Source organism: Scomber scombrus, chromosome 11, assembly GCF_963691925.1.
Source record: "Scomber scombrus chromosome 11, fScoSco1.1, whole genome shotgun sequence".
NCBI lineage: Eukaryota > Metazoa > Chordata > Actinopteri > Scombriformes > Scombridae > Scomber > Scomber scombrus.
The window spans coordinates 30,005,995-30,030,121 of NC_084980.1; the positions used below are offsets into that span (position 1 = coordinate 30,005,995).

At 40.7% G+C, this 24,127-nt stretch overlaps 4 protein-coding genes across 4 annotated transcripts; all 4 read right to left on the bottom strand.

The window, feature by feature from the left end:
* Positions 1–2,529: 2,529 nt before the first annotated feature.
* Positions 2,530–3,027, bottom strand: LOC133990137 (E3 ubiquitin/ISG15 ligase TRIM25-like; the record flags this gene model as incomplete). Its single annotated transcript, XM_062428311.1, has 1 exon — positions 2,530–3,027. A coding segment is annotated over exon 1 (498 nt), but the record flags the coding sequence as incomplete, so codon positions are not given.
* Positions 3,028–5,280: 2,253 nt separating this feature from the next.
* On the bottom strand, positions 5,281–6,897 carry LOC133990138 (tripartite motif-containing protein 16-like; the record flags this gene model as incomplete). Its single annotated transcript, XM_062428312.1, has 1 exon — positions 5,281–6,897. A coding segment is annotated over exon 1 (1,617 nt), but the record flags the coding sequence as incomplete, so codon positions are not given.
* A 4,166-nt stretch (positions 6,898–11,063) lies between these two features.
* Positions 11,064–12,743, bottom strand: LOC133990139 (tripartite motif-containing protein 16-like). The gene is made up of 2 exons (XM_062428313.1): positions 12,669–12,743; positions 11,064–12,149 (listed from the first exon to the last, which is right to left on the bottom strand). The coding sequence occupies exons 1-2, from the start codon at positions 12,741–12,743 to the stop codon at positions 11,064–11,066; spliced, it is 1,161 nt and encodes a 386-aa protein (XP_062284297.1).
* Positions 12,744–15,476: 2,733 nt separating this feature from the next.
* Positions 15,477–16,049, bottom strand: LOC133990140 (tripartite motif-containing protein 16-like protein). Its single transcript, XM_062428315.1, has one exon. It carries the CDS (start codon positions 16,047–16,049, stop codon positions 15,477–15,479), a length of 573 nt encoding a protein of 190 aa, XP_062284299.1.
* Between the last annotated feature and the right edge of the window lie 8,078 nt (positions 16,050–24,127).

Genomic DNA, 24,127 nt, shown 5'->3' on the forward strand with positions numbered 1-24,127 from the left:
TGCATACCCCTGGATCCATCTTGACAATTATGTTGATCAGGGCATATATCTTGGTTTAGGGGCCCGCTTACCTCCCATGGATAAAAGTTCAGGCTCAGGATTTTTTTCCACTATCACCCCTGTTTTCTTCATTTGAGGTACTTATGGTTACATCCGTTGGTTTCCGACATGAATTGTGTTCTTCTCGACTTTCATACAGCTTGAATTTTGTTCACCTCCATTAATCCCCTCTGGGGCGAACAAGTATGGGGAATGAATTCAACAACAGAAAAGGGTCAACACCTTCCATTCTGTCCACTGAATATGACGTGTTGTCTGACTTGCCCATTGCAGTCTGCAGCTCATTCTCAGGCATCTGTCTGAATTGCCCTGACCAGGGATTAACCAGATTCAAATCCTGGTCTACCAACCCTGGTTCTTGATCTGAAAGTAGTGGTTCTTGATCTTCTCTCTGGGCAATTGAATTGAAAGCAACTGGACTTGTTATATGTCTATGAATACGTTTCGTCTCTTAATCAGTTCTTGCTTGTCTGACCAGTCTGTGCTGGTCCACTGGTCAGACAAGCAAGAACTGATGTAGCCCCTTGGATAAGAGGCCAAACATCTTCAATTGCCAAGAGATAACTATGACCTGGAGAACATTCACAAACTATGACACTCTTCTCTTTTCTCTGTGACAAAAGTGATTTAGTAAAGGAAGCTGAAAGTTCAGAGACTAACTGACAAATGTTTTGTATTTTCTACACATGAATTCTGTACTTTGTGGTGTTTTAGGAGGGAAACTGCCTCATTGTTGTTTCACATTTTTCTTACATTGAATGAGATCCTGAGATGACAGAAGAAAATACTTTTTTCATTGTTGAAAAAACATCTTTATTTCTGTAAATTCTGTTATAAGACACTTGTTCAATGACTTTTTGTACAGATTTACTTTATGCACACAATCATATAGTTTCACCCAGAATCTCAACTATGTAAAAGGAACATTATAAATGATCTCCTTGTTGATGTCTATCACAATAATGACAGTTTGATTGTACATTTCTTTATGAATTTACAAAATGGTGAAAACAAAATAACCACTACCAAGGAAGTTTAGCTGTTTTCTCTGTTTTAGATGCCAAAGAGAAAGAGAAACAACAGCACACAAGAGGATAAAAAACATCATCATTAGTAGTGATAGCATTTATGGCTAAAAACATGCAAGAAAAAAATGATATTTAAAGAAACTCAAACCAGTATGAAATAAAAAATATGAAAAAATATATGTGTTGACAATCTCAGTTTGATTGACAGCTGATCTCTGTGTAGTTCATGGAGACGAAAACATGAACAATTACGACTTGTGTCGTGTGTCTACCTGAGTTTAAAGAACTCAGCTTTGTCTCCATCATAATAAAGACAAAGTCCAGCATAGAGAGGCCGAGTGAATATGGTCTGGACTCTGTTGAGGAGAGTCATGGTTTCAGAGACGCTGTAGAAGGACAGAATACCTGCACTGTGATCCAGGTACACTCCGACTCTGGAGGACTGAGGACCTGAGACGGGAGAAAATTTCCCGTTCGACCAAAACTCATAACCGCTACTGTGACATTTAAAAGAACAAGATTTGTTATTAAATCCAAATCTACATTTATTTGAATATCCTGCTCTGCTGATATTCTTGTGTGCCAGTGCTATATCAACTCCTTCCCCTCTCCACTCCACCTCCCAGTAACAACGTCCAAGCAGACTCTCTTTGCTCAGGATCTGAACCCAATGAGTGAATCTATCTGGATGACTAGGATAATACTGTGTTTGGCTTTTTACTTCTGCTTTTCTGTTTCCATCAGATAATAACAGTTCTGTGTTTGCTGTGTTTGGATCCAGAGTGATTTCACGTGAATATTTTAAGAAATCAGCTCTGGTCTTTGGCTCTGGTTCTGACATTAAAAACTTCACTTCAGCCACTCTCAGCGACTTTTCTGCCGATTCCTCCTTCAGGATGTCCTGTAGTTCATCTCTGAGCCCTGACACAGTTGCTTTTATTTCCTCAAAGTATCTCAAAAGACGCATATCGATGCCGGATGAGTCTGTAGGTTTACTGAGTTGTGACACTGAGGTGTAATTTTGCAGAAACTGGTTGTGATCCTCTGTGTGTGACAGTTGCTTCAGTTCAGCGTCTTTCCTCTTCAGCTCAGTGATCTCCTGCTGCAGCTTCTCCTGAAGCTCTTTGACTCGACTCACTTCAGTTTCCTGCTGGGATCTGATCTGCTGCTTCACATCAGAGCTTCTTTTCTGGAGGAGATGGATCAGCTCAATGAAGATCTTCTCACTGTCCTCCACTGCTTTATCAGCAGAGCGACTGACGGCCTCCACCTCCTGTTGAAGCAGCTCCACATCTCCCTCACTGTCCTGTATTCTCCGCTGGATGTTTAGTCGACTCACCTCGAGCTCTCTCTGCCTCTTAGTCCTTTCTGCTGCAGCTGGGACTGTGTCGTGGCCTTTATGTTCATTGACAGAGCAGAGATAACAGATAATCTGCTGATCAGTACGGCAGAACATCTTCATCACCTCATCATGACGAGAGCAGATGTTCTCCTGGAGCTTCTCTGAGGGCTCCACCAGCTTGTGTTTCTTAAGTGGAGGTGCATCATAATGAAGCTGGAGGTGATTCTCACAGTAAGAGGCCAGACAAGTCAGACAGGACTTGAGGGCTTTCAGCTTCCTCCCAGTGCAGACATCACAGGCCACATCATCAGGTCCAGCAGAGCAGTGATCAGCAGCAGCAGCTTGGGGTCCAGTCTTCAGCTGCTCCACTAAAGCTGCTAACATGGTGTTTTTCTTCAGGACAGGCCTCGGTGTGAAGGCCTCTCTGCACTGAGGGCAGCTGTAGATCCTCCTCTTATCTTCTTCATCGCAGTGTAATTTAATACAGTTCATACAGTAGGTATGTCCACAGGGAATAGTCACCGGGTCCTTCAGTAGATCCAGACAGATTGAACAAGTAAAGGTCTCTCTGTACAGCTGAACTCCTTTCTGCTCCATCTCTCCTCGTGGCAGTGAATCTGTGTTCCAATTTCTCTGCACAGAAATAAGTCTGAGAACAAACTTTTGTTCCTTTTTATGTGCTGATCTTCACTGAATGGGGCTCGTCAGTTACATTACCATGTATTGGTTACACCCATTTCACACTGACGGTCAGTGAAGGGGAGGGAACAAGGACATATCTACATAGAGTGGAGCTGGTTGTGTTTCAGAGCGGGAAGAAGAGGGAGGGGTTCCAGCAAGAGGGGTCATTTTTAAAAGGGGAAGAACAAGTTTAACAGCATTAACACTGCAAACAATATTTTCTCTTCATATGAATACAAACACTGTCTCTGATTGTTACTAGTAAGAATTAAAACTTGGTATGTCATTTTTTAAAACCATTACAGTCTCAAGGGGATTTACAGGAGAAAGAAAATTGATAGAGTGAAGAGAACACTGTTTATAACATGGACATATAAAGTGTACAATCTAAAAATGATGTTGCAACACCAAAACAAGTGAGCACTAACCCCGTGAAATGAGCAGCAAATAAACTTCTGAAGACTTTGCAAGAGGCTGTTCCACAGATAAGCATAAACAAACAAAAGTCATAGAGATTTGGATTTCGTTTATAAATATCTATGTAGATCTCTATATATATACATTTCACATATTCAGTCGGTCTGTAAGACTTGTAGTAAGTGCTGTGCTGTGGTTTCTGAAAAATAACAAAAGAGTGAGCATAAACAACTTTTGTTGGCTAATGAGCATATTTGCAAATGCATTAGATGGAAAGTCCACAGCTATTCAATGCTAATGTTCTGTCTGGTGGTGTTTATGTGAGTTGTATTGTAATGTTAAACAGTGACGATGGCTTACTACACAGCTCATTCATAAGTATTGTGTTGTCAAGTGGTGTTCATGTGCGATGTATTGTAATGTTGAACAATGCTGATAGCTAAGTAGAGTGTAGAATTTGAATAGAGAGCAAGAATGATCTCTGAATTCATGGCTGGGTGGCAGTTGGATTGTACAATATGATGAATGAAGACATTGATTTATATCTTTAAAAAACTCTCATGGTAGCGTCATTCACCAGAAAGTATGGGGAATGAATTCGACAACAGAAAAGGGTCAACACCTTCCATTCTGTCCACTGAATATGACGTGTTGTCTGACTTGCCCATTGCAGCCTGCAGCTCATTCTAAGGCATCTGTCTGAATTGCCCCGACCAGGGATTAACCAGGTTCAAATCCTGGTCTACCAACCCTGGTTCTTGATCTGAAAGTAGTGGTTCTTGATCTTCTCTCTGGGCAATTGAATTGAAAGCAACTGGACTTGTTATATGTCTATGAATACGTTTCGCCTTTTAATCAGTTCTTGCTTGTCTGACCAGTCTGTGCTAGTCCACTGGTCAGACAAGCAAGAACTGATGTAGCCCCTTGGATAAGAGGCAAAACATCTTCAATTGCCAAGAGATAACTATGACATGGAGAACATTCACAAACTATGACACTCTTCTCTTTTCTCTGTGACAAAAGTGATTTAGTAAAGGAAGCTGAAAGTTCGGAGACTAACTGACAAATGTTTTGTCTTTTCTACACATGAATTCTGTGTTTTGTGGTGTTTTAGGAGGGAAACTGCCTCATTGTTGTTTCACATTTTCTCCACTTACATTGAATGAGATCCTGAGATTACAGAAGAAAATACTTTTCTCATTGTTGAAAAAACATCTTTATTTCTGTGAATTTTGTTATATGACACTTGTTCGAGGACTTTTTGTACAGATTTACATTATCCACACAATCATATAGTTTCACCCAGAATCTCATCTATGTAAAAGGAACATTATAAATGATCTCCTTGTTGATGTCTATCAGAATAATGACAGTTTGATTGTACATTTATTTATGAATTTACAAAATGGTGATAACAAAATAACCACTACCAAGGAAGTTTAGCTGTTTTCTCTGTTTAAGATGCCAAAGAGAAAGAGAAACAACAGCACACAAGATGGTAAAACACATCATCATTAGCAGTGATAGCATTTATGGCTAAAAACATGCAAGAAAAAAAGATATTTAAAGAACTCAAAACAGTATGAAATAAAAAAATATAAGTGTTGACAATCTCAGTTTGATTGACAGCTGATCTCTGTGTAGTTCATGGAGACGAAAACATGAACAATTACGACTTGTGTCGTGTGTTTACCTGGGTTTAAAGAACTCAGCTTTGTCTCCATTAAAATAAAGAAGAAGTCCAGCATAGAGAGGATGAGTGAATGTGGTCTGGAATCTGTGGAGGAGAGTCATGGTTTCAGAGATGCTGTAGAAGGACAGAATACCTGCGCTGTGATCCAGGTACACGCCGACTCTGGAGGAAACAGGACCTGAGACGCGAGACAAGTTTCCGTTCGAAATAAACTCATGAGCATCAATGTCACATCTAAAAGTACAAGAATTTTTATTAAATCCAAATCTACATTGATTTGAGTTTCCTGATCTCTTGATTTTCTTGTATGCCAGTGCTATATCAACTCCTTCCCCTCCCCACTCCACTTCCCAGTAACAACGTCCAGTCAGACTCTCTTTGCTCAGGATCTGAACCCAATAACCATCGAATCTATCTGGATGACTAGGATAAGACTGTGTTTGGCTTGTTACTTCTGCTTTTCTGTTCCCCTCAGATAATAACACGTTTCTGTTTGCTGTGTTTGGATCCAGAGTGATTTCACATGAATATTTTAGGAACTCAGCTCTGGTCTTGGGCTCTGGTTCTGGTTCTGACAGTAAAACATCCACTTCAGTCTCAGTCAGTGAGATGTTTGTCCATTTGTCCTTCAGCATGTCCTGTAATTTATCTCTGAGCTCTGACACAGCTGCTGTCACATCCTCAAAGTATCTCAGAGGACGGATATTGATGCTGGATGAGTCTGTAGGTGCACTGAGTTGTGACACTGAGGGGTAGTTGTGTAGAAACTGGTTGTGATCCTCTGTATGTGAAAGCTGCTTCAGTTTAGCGTCTTTCCTCATCAGCTCAGTGATCTCCTGCTGCAGCTTCTCCTGAAGCTCTTTGACTCGACTCACTTCAGTTTCCTGCTGGGATCTGATCTGCTGCTTCACATCAGAGCTTCTTTTGTGGAAGAGACGGATCAGTTCACTGGAGATCTTCTCATTGTCCTCCACTAATTTATCAGCAGAGAGCGTGACAGCCTCCACCTCCTGTTGAAGCAGCTCCACATCTTTCTCTCTGTCCTGGATTATCTGCTGGATGTTGAGTCGACTCACCTCGAGCTCTCTCTGCCTCTCAGTCCTTTCTGCTGCAGCTGAGACTGTGTCATGGCCTTTATGTTCATTTACAGAGCAGAGATAACAGATTATCTGCTGATCAGTACGACAGAACATCTTCATCACCTCATCATGAAGAGAGCAGATTTTCTCCTGGAGCTTCTTGGAGGGGTCGACCAGCTTGTGTTTCTTAAATGGAGGTGCATCATAATGAAGCTGGAGGTGATTCTCACAGTAAGAGGACAGACAAGTCAGACAGGACTTGAGGGCTTTCAGCTTCCTCCCAGTGCAGACATCACAGGCCACATCTTCAGGTCCAGCATAGCAATGATCAGCAGCAGCAGCTTGTGGTCCAGTCTTCAGCTGCTCCACTAAAGCTGCTAACATGGTGTTTTTCTTCAGGACAGGCCTCCGTTTGAAAGTCTGTCTGCACTGAGGGCAGCTGAAGATCTTCCTCCGAGCTTCTCCATCCCATTGTAATTTAATACAGTTCATACAGTAGGTATGTCCACATGGAATAGTCACCGGGTCCTTCGGTAGATCCAGACAGATTGAACAAGTAAAGTTCTCTCTGTACAGCTGAACTCCTTTCTGGTCCATCTCTCCTCGTGTCAGTGAATGTGTGAGTTTCACTTTCTCTGCACAGAAATAAGTCTGAGAACAAACTTTTGTTCCTTTTTATGTGCTGATCTTCACTGAATGGGGCTCGTCAGCTCATACATTACCATGTATTGGTTACACCCATTTCACACTGACGGTCAGTGAAGGGGAGGGAACATGGAAATAGCTTCATAGAGTGGAGCTGGTTGTGTTTCAGAGCGGGAAGAAGAGGGAGGGGTTCCAGCAAGAGGGGTAATTTTTAAAGGGGAAGAACAAGTTTAACAGCATTAACACTACAAAAAAAATTCTTTATATGAAAACAAACACTGTCTCTGATTGTTACTAGCTATTCTTGCTAGTAACTCAACTCGTTTAAAGCTATTACAGTCTCAAAGGGATTTACAGGAGAGAGGAAATGGAAAGAGTGAAGAGAATACTGTGTATAACATTGACATATAAAGTGGACAAACCAAAAATGATGTTGTAACATCATACCAAGAACAAACCCACAAAAACAAGTGAGCACTAACCTGTTAAAATAAGCACTGATTAATCTTCTGTGAAACTTTGCAAGACATCATTCCCAAATATAAGCAAAAACAAACCAAACTCAAATTTCCACCAACAAACTTAATATATGTATACACATATATGTGTGTGTATGTGTACATACATATACATATACACACACACAGTGCAGCTCAAAAGTTTGTGTATCTTTTGCAGTTTTCTCTATTTCTGCATAAATATGACCTATAACATTGAATTTTTACACAAGGTAAATTAGAGCCATGTATTTCAATCAATGGGATGATGATCAGGTGTGAGTCTGGGAGATGGGGTTTTATTCAAAGAAGATAAATCTATCTTCACTATGAAAATCTGAGCTTCACAACACATATTTGCGTAGGTGTGTTCTGGCTCGAACAAAGGAGATTTTTGAGGACTTAAGAAGAAGAGATGCTGATACTCAGCAGGCTGGAAAGTGTTACAAAACAATTTCTTAAGCATTTGGACTCCACCAGTGGACTATCAGGCTGAACATGTAGAAATGGAAGACATCCAACACCAGTGTTACCCTCCCCAGGGGAGGTTGGACAACAAAGATCACACCAAGAGCAGGTGTGAAATAGTCCAGGAGGTCACACAGACCTCAAAGTAATATCTAGGAAAGTAAAGGTTTTCCTTGCAGTGGTTACAGTCAGCGTTCATGAGTCTACCAACAGGAGAACATTAAACATCAGTGGTGTTCATGGCAGTGTTGCAAAGAGCAAGCCACAATGTTCCAAAAAAAATCGCATTTTATTTGCAAAAGGTTCACAAACTTTCAAGCAGCACTGTGTATACGTATTCACTTTCGTAAAAAAAAAAAAAAAAAAAAAAATTCCCATATCCATCCATCCATCCTTCAGTCCTTTTTGTGACGCTTAATCGGGGGCCGGGTCGCGGTGGTATCAGGCTAAGCAATGTGACCCAGACATACTTCTCCCCAGCAACGTTTGTCAGCTCCTCCTGGGGGATTAAGGCAGGTTAAAAAAGGTCTTACAGTTCACATATTCAGTCAGTCTGTAAGACTTGTAGTAAGTGCTGTGCTGTGGTTTCTGGAAAAGAAGAAATAACAAAAGAGTGAGCATAAACAACTTTTGTTGGCTAATGAGCATATTTGCAAATGCATTCGATGGAAAGTCCACAGCTATTCAATGCTAATGTTCTGTCTGGTGGTGTTTATGTGAGTTGTATTGTAATCTTGAACAGTGATGATGGCTTACTACACAGCTCATTCATCAGTATTGTGTTGTCAAGTGGTGTTCATGTGCAATGTATTGTAATGTTGAACAATGCTGATAGCCAAGTAGAGTGTAGAATTTGAATAGAGAGAAAGAATGATGTCTGAATTCATGGCTGGGTGGCAGTTGGATTGTACAATATAATGAATGAAGAAATTGACTTATATCTTTAAAAAAACTCTCATGGTAGCGTCATTTACCAGAAGGTATGGTGTACCACAGCCTTCAAATTAACTGAATGCTATCCTTTCAGTCAGCAGGGTGTTCTTTTGGGACGATGGCTGGAACATGAGTACTGTCTATGGCTCCGGTGCACCAAGTGTAGCCACAGCCTTTTAAATGTGTTTTCAAAGTTTCTGCCCAGTTGGAAGTGAAAAAGAACTGCTGGTATAGCACATGCACTAGCACCTTGGTCACTTCACATTCCAGCATACATACAGTAGACACACGAACTCCAAATAAATAGGCAATGCTGCAGTACTCTGCAGGTGTTGCATCACTACTCATTTTTAAAATGTTGAAATGCTTCCCAGAAAGCTTGTCCATGGCTGTGGTTCTGGACCCACTTTTGTTGGTTTGTTGAGGTACAAAGGGAGACACCAGTCACCATCAAAGACAATATAAAAGTTATTCTCAGGCCTGATAGCGTTCAGGCGTGGTGCCTGAATTCAGGCTTGAGCTTGGCCATGTTTGATGTCAAGAAAGGAATTTCATAGTTTACTTTGGAGTATTATAATTACCACCTACTGACCTTTCTTGGTATGGCTGTAGTATCTGTAGTCTCAGTATGCTATACAAGCAATATGTACGCAGGTAAGTGACTAGTTAAAAGCAGGGATGGATTACTGAACAGGCCTACCAGGCCCAGGATCCCGAGAGCTCTTGTGCTCTACAAAAAGATGCTACTGTAATATAGGCTTATATTGGGTTTGTTCATCTCATGTCTGAATGTTGTCCATTTATTTCCACAAAATTCACCAGAATATATCATTTATGGGACTATTTATCAAAATGTTCCATACATACAATTTTCCATACAATTTCCCATGCATACCCCTGGATCCATCTTGACAATTATGTTGATCAGGGCATATATCTTGGTTTAGGGGCCCGCTTACCTCCCATGGATAAAAGTTCAGGCTCAGGATTTTTTTTCCACTATCACCCCTGTTTTCTTCATTTGAGGTACTTATGGTTACATCCGTTGGTTTCCGACATGAATTGTGTTCTTCTCGACTTTCATACAGCTTGAATTTTGTTCACCTCCATTAATCCCCTCTGGGGCGAACAAGTATGGGGAATGAATTCAACAACAGAAAAGGGTCAACACCTTCCATTCTGTCCACTGAGTATTGCAATAATTGCAGTCTGCAGCTCATTCTCAGGCATCTGTCTGAATTGCCCCGACCAGGGATTAACCAGATTCAAATCCTGGTCTACCAACCCTGGTTCTTGATCTGAAAGTAGTGGTTCTTGATCTTCTCTCTGGGCAATTGAATTGAAAGCAACTGGACTTGTTATATGTCTATGAATACGTTTCGTCTCTTAATCAGTTCTTGCTTGTCTGACCAGTCTGTGCTAGTCCACTGGTCAGACAAGCAAGATCTGATGTAGCCCCTTGGATAAGAGGCAAAACATCTTCAATTGCCAAGAGATAACTATGACCTGGAGAACATTCACAAACTATGACACTCTTCTCTTTTCTCTGTGACAAAAGTGATTTAGTAAAGGAAGCTGAAAGTTCAGAGACTAACTGACAAATGTTTTGTATTTTCTACACATGAATTCTGTACTTTGTGGTGTTTTAGGAGGGAAACTGCCTCATTGTTGTTTCACATTTTTCTTACATTGAATGAGATCCTGAGATTACAGAAGAAAATACTTTTTTCATTGTTGAAAAAACATCTTTATTTCTGTAAATTCTGTTATAAGACACTTGTTCAATGACTTTTTGTACAGATTTACTTTATGCACACAATCATATAGTTTCACCCAGAATCTCAACTATGTAAAAGGAACATTATAAATGATCTCCTTGTTGATGTCTATCAGAATAATGACAGTTTGATTGTACATTTATTTATGAATTTACAAAATGGTGAGAACAAAAAAACCACTACCAAGGAAGTTTAGCTGTTTTCTCTGTTTAAGATGCCAAAGAGAAAGAGAAACAACAGCACACAAGAGGGTGAAACACATCATCATTAGCAGTGATAGCATTTATGGCTAAAAACATGCAAGAAAAAAAGATATTTAAAGAACTTTAAAACAGTATGAAATAAAAAATATAAGTGTTGACAATCTCAGTTTGATTGACAGCTGATCTCTGTGTAGTTCATGGAGACGAAAACATGAACAATTACGACTTGTGTCGTGTGTCTACCTGGGTTTAAAGAACTCAGCTTTGTCTCCTTCACCATAAAGAACAAGTCCAGCATAAAGAGGATGAGTGAATGTGGTCTGGAATCTGTGGAGGAGAGTCATGGTTTCAGAGACGCTGTAGAAGGACAGAATACCTGCGCTGTGATCCAGGTACACGCCGACTCTGGAGGAAACAGGACCTGAGACGCGAGACATTTTTCCGTTCGAATAAAACTCATGATCATCAATGTCACATTTGAAAGTACAAGAATTGTTATTAAATCCAAATTTACATTGATTTGAGTTTCCTGATCTCTTGATTTTCTTGTATGCCAGTGCTAGATCAACTCCTTCCCCTCCCCACTCCACTTCCCAGTAACAACGTCCAGTCAGACTCTCTTTGCTCAGGATCTGAACCCAATAACCAGTGAATCTATCTGGATGATTAGGATAAGACTGTGTTTGGCTTGTTAGTTCTGCTTTTCTGTTCCCCTCAGATAATAACACGTTTCTGTTTGCTGTGTTTGGATCCAGAGTGATTTCACATGAATATTTTAGGAACTCAGCTCTGGTCTTGGGCTCTGGTTCTGGTTCTGACAGTAAAACGTCCACTTCAGTCTCAGTCAGTGAGATGTTTGTCCATTTGTCCTTCAGCATGTCCTGTAATTTATCTCTGAGCTCTGACACAGCTGCTGTCACATCCTCAAAGTATCTCAGAGGACGGATATCGATGCTGGATGAGTCTGTAGGTTCACTGAGTTGTGACACTGAGGGGTAGTTGTGTAGAAACTGGTTGTGATCCTCTGTATGTGAGAGCTGCTTCAGTTTAGCGTCTTTCCTCATCAGCTCAGTGATCTCCTGCTGCAGCTTCTCCTGAAGCTCTTTGACTCGACTCACTTCAGTTTCCTGCTGGGATCTGATCTGCTGCTTCACATCAGAGCTTCTTTTGTGGAAGAGACGGATCAGCTCACTGGAGATCTTCTCATTGTCCTCTACTAATTTATCAGCAGAGAGCGTGACGGCCTCCACCTCCTGTTGAAGCAGCTCCACATCTTTCTCTCTGTCCTGGATTATCTGCTGGATGTTTAGTCGACTCACCTCGAGCTCTCTCTGCCTCTCAGTTATTTCTGCTGCAGCTGTGACTGTGTCGTGGCCTTTATGATCCTCCATAGTGCACAGATAACAGATACACATCTTATCTGTACGGCAGAACATCTTCATCACCTCATCATGACGAGAGCAGATGTTCTCCTGGAGCTTCTCTGAGGGCTCCACCAGCTTGTGTTTCTTAAGTGGAGGTGCATCATAATGAAGCTGGAGGTGATTCTCACAGTAAGAGGACAGACAAGTCAGACAGGACTTGAGGGCTTTCAGCTTCCTCCCAGTGCAGACTTCACAGGCCACATCTTCAGGTCCAGCATAGCAGTGATCAGCAGCAGCAGCTTGTGGTCCAGTCTTCAGCTGCTCCACTAAAGCTGCTAACATGGTGTTTTTCTTCAGGACAGGCCTCCGTTTGAAAGTCTGTCTGCACTGAGGGCAGCTGAAGATCTTCCTCCGAGCTTCTCCATCCCATTGTAATTTAATACAGTTCATACAGTAGGTATGTCCACATGGAATAGTCACCGGGTCCTTCGGTAGATCCAGACAGATTGAACAAGTAAAGGTCTCTCTGTACAGCTGAACTCCTTTCTGGTCCATCTCTCCTCGTGTAAGTGAATGTGTGAGTTTCACTTTCTCTGCACAGAAATAAGACTGAGAACAAAATTTTGTTCCTTTTTATGTGCTGATCTTCACTGAATGGGGCTCGTCAGCTCGTACATTACCATGTATTGGTTACACCCATTTCACACTGACGGTCAGTGAAGGGGAGGGAACAAGGAAATAGCTTCATAGAGTGGAACTGGTTGTGTTTCAGAGCGGGAAGAAGAGGGAGGGGTTCCAGCAAGAGGGGTAATTTTTAAAGGGGAAGAACAAGTTTAACAGCATTAACACTACAAAAAAAAATTCTTTATATGAAAACAAACACTGTCTCTGATTGTTACTAGCTATTCTTGCTAGTAACTCAACTCGTTTAAAGCTATTCAGTCTCAAAGGGATTTACAGGAGAGAGGAAATGGAAAGAGTGAAGAGAATACTGTGTATAACATTGACATATAAAGTGGACAAACCAAAAATGATGTTGTAACACCATACCAAGAACAAACCCAGAAAAACAAGTGAGCACTAACCTGTTAAAATAAGCACTGATTAATCTTCTGCGAAACTTTGCAAGACATCATTCCCAAATATAAGCAAAAACAAACCAAACTCAAATTTCCACCAACAAACTTAATATATATATACACATATATGTGTGTGTATGTGTACATACGTATACACACACAAAGTGCAGCTCAAAAGTTTGTGTACCTTTTGCAATTTTCTCTATTTCTGCATAAATATGACCTATAACATTGATTCAATTTTTACACAAGCCCTAAAAGTTTATAAAGGGAACCCAATAAAGCAAACCAGAAAAAATCATTAAATGTATTCATTTATTTATTGAGGGAAAATTATCACATTTTCTATCTTTCCTATTTTTGTGAGGCAAAAGTAGTATATGTGAATCTCTGGGATTATCAGTTCATTTGAAGGGTAAATTAGAGCCATGTATTTCAATCAATGGGATGATGATCAGGTGTGAGTCTGGGAGATGGTGTTTTATTCAAAGAAGTTAAATCTATCTTCACTATGAAAATCTGAGCTTCACAACACATATTTGCGTAGGTGTGTTGTGGCTCGAACAAAGGAGATTCCTGAGGACCTTAGAAGAAGAGATGCTGATACTCAGCAGGCTGGAAACAGAACATTGTTAAAAAAGGTCTTACAGTTCACATATTCAGTCAGTCTGTAAGACTTGTAGTAAGTGCTGTGCTGTGGTTTCTGGAAAAATTGAATTAACAAAAGAGTTAGCATAAACAACTTTTGTTGGCTAATGAGCATATTTGCAAATGCATTCGATGGAAAGTCCACAGCTATTCAATGCTAATGTTATGTCTGGTGGTGTTTATGTGAGTTGTATTGTAATGTTAAACAGTGATGATGGCTTACTACACAGCTCATTCAAAAGTATTGTGTTGTCAAGTGGTGTTCATGTGCGATGTATTGTAATGTTGAACTATGCTGATAGCCAAGTAGAGTGTAGAGTTTGAATAGAGAGAAAGAATGATCTCTGAATTCATGGCTGGATTGCAGTTGGATTGTACAATATGATGAATGAAGACATTGATTTATATCTTTAAAAAAACTCTCATGATAGCGTCATTCACCAGAAAGTATGGGGAATGAATTCAACAACAGAAAAGGGTCAACACCTTCCATTCTGTCCACTGAATATGACGTGTTGTCTGACTTGCCCATTGCAGCCTGCAGCTCATTCTCAGGCATCTGTCTGAATTGCCCCGACCAGGGATTAACCAGGTTCAAATTCTGGTCTACCAACCCTGGTTCTTGATCTGAAAGTAGTGGTTCTTGATCTTCTCTCTGGGCAATTGAATTGAAAGCAACTGGACTTGTTATATGTCTATGAATACGTTTCGCCTCTTAATCAGTTCTTGCTTGTCTGACCAGTCTGTGCTAGTCCACTGGTCAGACAAGCAAGAACTGATGTAGCCCCTTGGATAAGAGGCAAAACATCTTCAATTGCCAAGAGATAACTATGACATGGAGAACATTCACAAACTATGACACCCTTCTCTTTTCTCTGTGACAAAAGTGATGTAGTAAAGGAAGCTGAAAGTTCGGAGACTAACTGACAAATGTTTTGTCTTTTCTACACATGAATTCTGTACTTTGTGGTGTTTTAGGAAGGAAACAGCCTCATTGTTGTTTCACATTTTCTCCACATACATTGAATGAGATCCTGAGATGACAGAAGAAAATACTTTTCTCATTGTTGAAAAAACATCTTTATTTCTGTGAATTTTGTTATATGACACTTGTTCGAGGACTTTTTGTACAGATTTACATTATCCACACAATCATATAGTTTCACCCAGAATCTCATCTATGTAAAAGGAACATTATAAATGATCTCCTTGTTGATGTCTATCAGAATAATGACAGTTTGATTGTACATTTATTTATGAATTTACAAAATGGTGATAACAAAATAACCACTACCAAGGAAGTTTAGCTGTTTTCTCTGTTTAAGATGCCAAAGAGAAAGAGAAACAACAGCACACAAGAGGGTAAAACACATCATCATTAGCAGTGATAGCATTTATGGCTAAAAACATGCAGGGAAAAAATATTTAAAGAAACTCAAACCAGTATGAAATAAAAAATATGAAAAAATATATGTGTTGACAATCTCAGTTTGATTGTCAGCTGATCTCTGTGTAGCTCATGGAGACAAAAACATGAACAATTACGACTTGTGTCGTGTGTCTACCTGAGTTTAAAGAACTCAGCTTTGTCTCCATCATAATAAAGACAAAGTCCAGCATAGAGAGGCCGAGTGAATATGGTCTGGACTCTGTAGAGGAGAGTCATGGTTTCAGAGACGCTGTAGAAGGACAGAATACCTGCACTGTGATCCAGGTACACTCCGACTCTGGAGGACTGAGGACCTGAGACGGGAGAAAATTTCCCGTTCGACCAAAACTCATAACCGCTACTGTGACATTTAAAAGAACAAGATTTGTTATTAAATCCAAATCTACATTTATTTGAATATCCTGCTCTGCTGATATTCTTGTGTGCCAGTGCTATATCAACTCCTTCCCCTCTCCACTCCACCTCCCAGTAACAACGTCCAAGCAGACTCTCTTTGCTCAGGATCTGAACCCAATGAGTGAATCTATCTGGATGACTAGGATAATACTGTGTTTGGCTTGTTACTTCTGCTTTTCTGTTTCCATCAGATAATAACAGTTCTGTGTTTGCTGTGTTTGGATCCAGAGTGATTTCACGTGAATATTTTAAGAAATCAGCTCTGGTCTTTGGCTCTGGTTCTGACATTAAAAACTTCACTTCAGCCACTTTCAGTGACTTTTCTGCCGATTCCTCCTTCAGGATGTCCTGTAGTTCATCTCTGAGCTCTGACACAGTTGCTTTTATTTCCTCAAAGTATCTCAAAAGACGCATATCGATGCCGGATGAGTCTGTAGGTTTACTGAGTTGTGACACTGAGGTGTAATTTTGCAGAAACTGGTTGTGATCCTCTGTGTGTGACAGTTGCTTCAGTTCAGCGTCTTTCCTCTTCAGCTCAGTGATCGCCTGCTGCAGCTTCTCCTGAAGCTCTTTGACTCGACTCACTTCAGTTTCCTGCTGGGATCTGATCTGCTGCTTCACATCACTGCTTCTTTTCTGGAGGAGACGGATCAGCTCAATGAAGATCTTCTCACTGTCCTCCACTGCTTTATCAGCAGAGAGACTGGCAGCCTCCACCTCCTGTTGAAGCAGCTCCACATCTCCCTCACTGTCCGTTATTCTCCGCTGGATGTTTAGTCGACTCACCTCGAGCTCTCTCTGCCTCTTAATCCTTTCTGCTGCAGCTGGGACTGTGTCGTGGCCTTTATGTTCATTGACAGAGCAGAGATAACAGATAATCTGCTGATCAGTACGGCAGAACATCTTCATCACCTCATCATGACGAGAGCAGATGTTCTCCTGGAGCTTCTCTGAGGGCTCCACCAGCTTGTGTTTCTTTAATGCAGGTGCATCATAATGAAGCTGGAGGTGATTCTCACAGTAAGAGGCCAGACAAGTCAGACAGGACTTGAGGGCTTTCCTCTTCCTCTCAGTGCAGACATCACAGGTCACATCTTCAGGTCCAGCATAGCAGTGATCAGCAGCAGCAGCTTGTGGTCCAGTCTTCAGCTGCTCCACTAAAGCTGCTAACATGGTGTTTTTCTTCAGGACAGGCCTCGGTGTGAAGGCCTCTCTGCACTGAGGGCAGCTGTAGATCCTCCTCTGATCTTCTTCATCGCAGTGTAATTTAATACAGTTCATACAGTAGGTATGTCCACAGGGAATAGTCACCGGGTCCTTCAGTAGATCCAGACAGATTGAACAAGTAAAGTTCTCTCTGTACAGCTGAACTCCTTTCTGGTCCATCTCTCCTCGTGTCAGTGAATGTGTGAGTTTCACTTTCTCTGCACAGAAATAAGACTGAGAACAAACTTTTGTTCCTTTTTATGTGCTGATCTTCACTGAATGGGGCTCGTCAGCTCATACATTACCATGTATTGGTTACACCCATTTCTCACTGACGGTCAGTGAAGGGGAGGGAACATGGAAATAGCTTCATAGAGTGGAGCTGGTTGTGTTTCAGAGCGGGACGAAGAGGGAGGGGTTCCAGCAAAAGGGGTAATTTTTAAAGGGCAAGAACAAGTTTAACAGCATTAACGCTACAAAAAAAAATCTTTATATGAAAACAAACACTGTCTCTGATTGTTACTAGCTATTCTTGCTAGTAACTCAACTCGTTTAAAGCTATTACAGTCTCAAAGGGATTTACAGGAGAGAGGAAATGGAAAGAGTGAAGAGAATACTGTGTATAACATTGACATATAAAGTGGACAAACCAAAAATGATGTTGTAACACCATACCAAGAACAAACCCACAAAAACAAGTGAGCACTAACCTGTTAAAATAAGCACTGATTAATCTTCTGTGAAACTTTGAAAGACATCATTCCCAAATATAAGCAAAAACAAACCAAACTCAAATTTCCACCAACAAACTGAATATATATATACACATATATGTGTGTGTATGTGTACATACATATACATATACACACAAACAGTGCAGCTCAAAAGTTTGTGTACCTTTTGCAGTTTTCTTTATTTCTGCATAAATGTGACCTATAACATTGATTTTTTAGACAAGGTAAATTAGAGCCATGTATTTCAATCAATGGGATGATGATCAGGTGTGAGTCTGGGAGATGGGGTTTTATTCAAAGAAGATAAATCTATCTTCACTATGAAAATCTGAGCTTCACAACACATATTTGCGTAGGTGTGTTGTGGCTCGAACAAAGGAGATTTCTGAGGACTTAAGAAGAAGAGATGCTGATACTCAGCAGGCTGGAAAGTGTTACAAAACAATTTCTTAAGCATTTGGACTCCACCAGTATACTATCAGGCTGAACATGTAGAAATGGAAGACATCCAACACCAGTGTTACCCTCCCCAGGGGAGGTTGGACAACAAAGATCACACCAAGAGCAGGTGTGAAATAGTCCAGGAGGTCACACAGACCTCAAAGTAATATCTAGGAAAGTAAAGGTTTTCCTTGCAGTGGTTACAGTCAGCGTTCATGAGTCTACCAACAGGAGAACATTAAACATCAGTGGTGTTCATGGCAGTGTTGCAAAGAGCAAGCCACAACGTTCCAAAAAAAAAATCGCATTTTATTTGCATAAGGTTCACAAACTTTCAAGCAGCACTGTGTATACGTATTCACTTTCGTAAAAAAAAAAAAAAAAAAAAAAAAATTCCCATATCCATCCATCCATCCTTCAGTCCTTTTTGTGACGCTTATCCGGGGCCGGGTCGCGGTGGTATCGGGCTAAGCAATGTGACCCAGACATACTTCTCCCCAGCAACGTTTGTCAGCCCCTCCTGGGGGATTAAGGCACAGAACAGTGTTAAAAAAGGTCTTACAGTTCACATATTCAGTCAGTCTGTAAGACTTGTAGTAAGTGCTGTGCTGTGGTTTCTGGAAAAGTAGAAATAACAAAAGAGTGAGCTTAAACTTTTGTTGGCTAATGAGCATATTTGCAAATGCATTCGATGGAAAGTCCACAGCTATTCAATGCTAATGTTCTTTCTGGTGGTGTTTATGTGAGTTGTATTGTAATCTTGAACAGTGATGATGGCTTACTACACAGCTCATTCATAAGTATTGTGTTGTCAAGTGGTGTTCATGTGCGATGTATTGTAATGTTGAACAATGCTGATAGCCAAGTAGAGTGTAGAATTGATGGCTGGGTGGCAGTTGGATTGTACAATATAATGAATGAAGAAATGGATTTATATCTTTAAAAAACTCTCATGGTAGCGTCATTCACCAGAAGGTATGGTGTACCACAGCCTTCAAATTAACTGAATGCTATCCTTTCAGTCAGCAGGGTGTTCTTTTGGGACGATGGCTGGAACATGAGTACTGTCTATGGCTCCGGTGCACCAAGTGTAGCCACAGCCTTTTAAATGTGTTTTCAAAGTTTCTGCCCAGTTGGAAGTGAAAAAGAACTGCTGGTATAGCACATGCACTAGCACCTTGGTCACTTCACATTCCAGCATACATACAGCAGACACACGAACTCCAAATAAATAGGCAATGCTGCAGTACTCTGCAGGTGTTGCATCACTACTCATTGTTAAAATGTTGAAATGCTTCCCAGAAAGCTTGTCCATGGCTGTGGTTCTGGACCCACTTTTGTTGGTTTGTTGAGGTACAAAGGGAGACACCAGTCACCATCAAAGACAATATAAAAGTTATTCTCAGGCCTGATAGCGTTCAGGCGTGGTGCCTGAATTCAGGCTTGAGCTTGGCCATGTTTGATGTCAAGAAAGGAATTTCATAGTTTACTTTGGAGTATTATAATTACCACCTACTGACCTTTCTTGGTATGGCTGTAGTATCTGTAGTCTCAGTATGCTATACAAGCAATATGTACGCAGGTAAGTGACTAGTTAAAAGCAGGGATGGATTACTGAACAGGCCTACCAGGCCCAGGATCCCGAGAGCTCTTGTGCTCTACAAAAAGATGCTACTGTAATATAGGCTTATATTGGGTTTGTTCATCTCATGTCTGAATGTTGTCCATTTATTTCCACAAAATTCACCAGAATCTATCATTTATGGGACTATTTATCAAAATGTTCCATACATACAATTTTCCATACAATTTCCCATGCATACCCCTGGATCCATCTTGACAATTATGTTGATCAGGGCATATATCTTGGTTTAGGGGCCCGCTTACCTCCCATGGATAAAAGTTCAGGCTCAGGATTTTTTTCCACTATCACCCCTGTATTCTTCATTTGAGGTACTTATGGTTACATCCGTTGGTTTCAGACATGAATTGTGTTCTTCTCGACTTTCATACAGCTTGAATTTTGTTCACCTCCATTAATCCCCTCTGGGGCGAACAAGTATGGGGAATGAATTCAACAACAGAAAAGGGTCAACACCTTCCATTCTGTCCACTGAATATGACGTGTTGTCTGACTTGCCCATTGCAGCCTGCAGCTCATTCTCAGGCATCTGTCTGAATTGCCCCGACCAGGGATTAACCAGATTCAAATCCTGGTCTACCAACCCTGGTTCTTGATCTGAAAGTAGTGGTTCTTGATCTTCTCTCTGGGCAAATGAATTGAAAGCAACTGGACTTGTTATATGTCTATGAATACGTTTCGTCTCTTAATCAGTTCTTGCTTGTCTGACCAGTCTGTGCTAGTCCACTGGTCAGACAAGCAAGAACTGATGTAGCCCCTTGGATAAGAGGCAAAACATCTTCAATTGCCAAGAGATAACTATGACATGGAGAACATTCACAAACTATGACACTCTTCTCTTTTCTCTGTGACAAAAGTGATTTAGTAAAGGAAGCTGAAAGTTCAGAGACTAACTGACAAATGTTTTGTCTTTTCTACACATGAATTCTGTACTTTGTGGTGTTTTAGGAGGGAAACTGCCTCTTTGTTGTTTCACATTTTCTCCACTTACATTGAATGAGATCCTGAGATGACAGAAGAAAATACTTTTCTCATTTTTGAAAAAACATCTTTATTTCTGTAAATTGTGTTATATGACACTTGTTCAAGGACTTTTTGTACAGATTTACTTTATGCACACAATCATATAGTTTCACCCAGAATCTTAGCAATGTAAAAGGAACATTATAAAGGATCTCCTTGTTGATGTCTATCAGAATAATGACAGTTGTACATTTCTTTATGAATTTACAAAATGGTGAAAACAAAATAACCACTACCAAGGAAGTTTAGCTGTTTTCTCTGTTTAAGATGCCAAAGAGAAAGAGAAACAACAGCACACAAGAGGATAAAAAACATCATCATTAGCAGTGATAGCATTTATGGCTAAAAACATGCAGGAAAAAAATATTTAAAGAAACTTAAACCAGTATGAAATAAAAAATATGAAAAAATATATGTGTTGACAATCTCAGTTTGATTGTCAGCTGATCTCTGTGTAGTTCATGGAGACAAAAACATGAACAATTACGACTTGTGTCGTGTGTCTACCTGGGTTTAAAGAACTCAGCTTTGTCTCCATCATAATAAAGACAAAGTCCAGCATAGAGAGGCCGAGTGAATATGGTCTGGACTCTGTAGAGGAGAGTCATGGTTTCAGAGACGCTGTAGAAGGACAGAATACCTGCACTGTGATCCAGTTACACTCCGACTCTGGAGGACTGAGGACCTGAGACGGGAGAAAATTTCCCGTTCGACCAAAACTCATAACCGCTACTGTGACATTTAAAAGAACAAGATTTGTTATTAAATCCAAATCTACATTTATTTGAATATCCTGCTCTGCTGATATTCTTGTGTGCCAGTGCTATATCAACTCCTTCCCCTCTCCACTCCACCTCCCAGTAACAACGTCCAAGCAGACTCTCTTTGCTCAGGATCTGAACCCAATGAGTGAATCTATCTGGATGACTAGGATAATACTGTGTTTGGCTTGTTACTTCTGCTTTTCTGTTTCCATCAGATAATAACAGTTCTGTGTTTGCTGTGTTTGGATCCAGAGTGATTTCACGTGAATATTTTAAGAAATCAGCTCTGGTCTTTGGCTCTGGTTCTGACATTAAAAACTTCACTTCAGCCACTTTCAGTGACTTTTCTGCCGATTCCTCCTTCAGGATGTCCTGTAGTTCATCTCTGAGCTCTGACACAGTTGCTTTTATTTCCTCAAAGTATCTCAAAAGACGCATATCGATGCCGGATGAGTCTGTAGGTTTACTGAGTTGTGACACTGAGGTGTAATTTTGCAGAAACTGGTTGTGATCCTCTGTGTGTGACAGTTGCTTCAGTTCAGCGTCTTTCCTCTTCAGCTCAGTGATCGCCTGCTGCAGCTTCTCCTGAAGCTCTTTGACTCGACTCACTTCAGTTTCCTGCTGGGATCTGATCTGCTGCTTCACATCACTGCTTCTTTTCTGGAGGAGACGGATCAGCTCAATGAAGATCTTCTCATTGTCCTCCACTGCTTTATCAGCAGAGAGACTGGCAGCCTCCACCTCCTGTTGAAGCAGCTCCACATCTCCCTCACTGTCCGTTATTCTCCGCTGGATGTTTAGTCGACTCACCTCGAGCTCTCTCTGCCTCTTAATCCTTTCTGCTGCAGCTGGGACTGTGTCGTGGCCTTTATGTTCATTGACAGAGCAGAGATAACAGATAATCTGCTGATCAGTACGGCAGAACATCTTCATCACCTCATCATGACGAGAGCAGATGTTCTCCTGGAGCTTCTCTGAGGGCTCCACCAGCTTGTGTTTCTTTAATGCAGGTGCATCATAATGAAGCTGGAGGTGATTCTCACAGTAAGAGGCCAGACAAGTCAGACAGGACTTGAGGGCTTTCCTCTTCCTCTCAGTGCAGACATCACAGGTCACATCTTCAGGTCCAGCATAGCAGTGATCAGCAGCAGCAGCTTGGGGTCCAGTCTTCAGCTGCTCCACTAAAGCTGCTAACATGGTGTTTTTCTTCAAGACGGGCCTCGGTGTGAAGGCCTCTCTGCACTGAGGGCAGCTGTAGATCCTCCTCTGATCTTCTTCATCGCAGTGTAATTTAATACAGTTCATACAGTAGGTATGTCCACAGGGAATAGTCACCGGGTCCTTCAGTAGATCTAGACAGATTGAACAAGTAAAGTTCTCTCTGTACAGCTGAACTCCTTTCTGGTCCATCTCTCCTTGTGGCAGTGAATGTGTGAGTTTCACTTTCTCTGCACAGAAATAAGACTGAGAACAAACTTTTGTTCCTTTTTATGTGCTGATCTTCACTGAATGGGGCTCGTCAGCTCATACATTACCATGTATTGGTTACACCCATTTCACACTCACGGTCAGTGAAGGGGAGGGAACATGGAAATATCTGCTTAGAGTGGAGCTGGTTGTGTTTCAGAGCGGGAAGAACAGGGAGGGGTTCCAGCAAGAGGGGTCATGTTTAAAAGGGGGGAACCACTTAAACAGCATTAACACTGCTAACAATATTTTCTCTTCATATGAATACAAACACTGTCTCTGATTGTTACTAGTAAGAATTAAAACTTGGTATGTCATTTTTTAAAACCATTACAGTCTCAAGGGGATTTACAGGAGAAAGAAAATTGATAGAGTGGAGAGAACACTGTTTATAACATGGACATATAAAGTGTACAATCTAAAAATGATGTTGCAACACCAAAACAAGTGAGCACTAACCCCGTGAAATGAGCAGCAAATAAACTTCTGAAGACTTTGCAAGAGGCTGTTCCACAGATAAGCATAAACAAACAAAAGTCATAGAGATTTGGATTTTCGTTTATAAATATCTATGTAGATCTCTATATATATACATTTCACATATTCAGTCAGTCTGTAAGACTTGTAGTAAGTGCTGTGCTGTGGTTTCTGGAAAAATTTAATTAACAAAAGAGTTAGCATAAACAACTTTTGTTGGCTAATGAGCATATTTGCAAATGCATTCGATGGATAGTCCACAGCTATTCAATGCTAATGTTCTGTCTGGTGGTGTTTATGTGAGTTGTATTGTAATGTTAAACAGTGATGATGGCTTACTACACAGCTCATTCAAAAGTATTGTGTTGTCAAGTGGTGTTCATGTGCGATGTATTGTAATGTTGAACTATGCTGATAGCCAAGTAGAGTGTAGAGTTTGAATAGAGAGCAAGAATGATCTCTGAATTCATGGCAATATGATGAATGAAGACATTGATTTATATCTTTAAAAAACTCTCATGGTAGCGTCATTCACCAGAAAGTATGGGGAATGAATTCGACAACAGAAAAGGGTCAACACCTTCCATTCTGTCCACTGAATATGACGTGTTG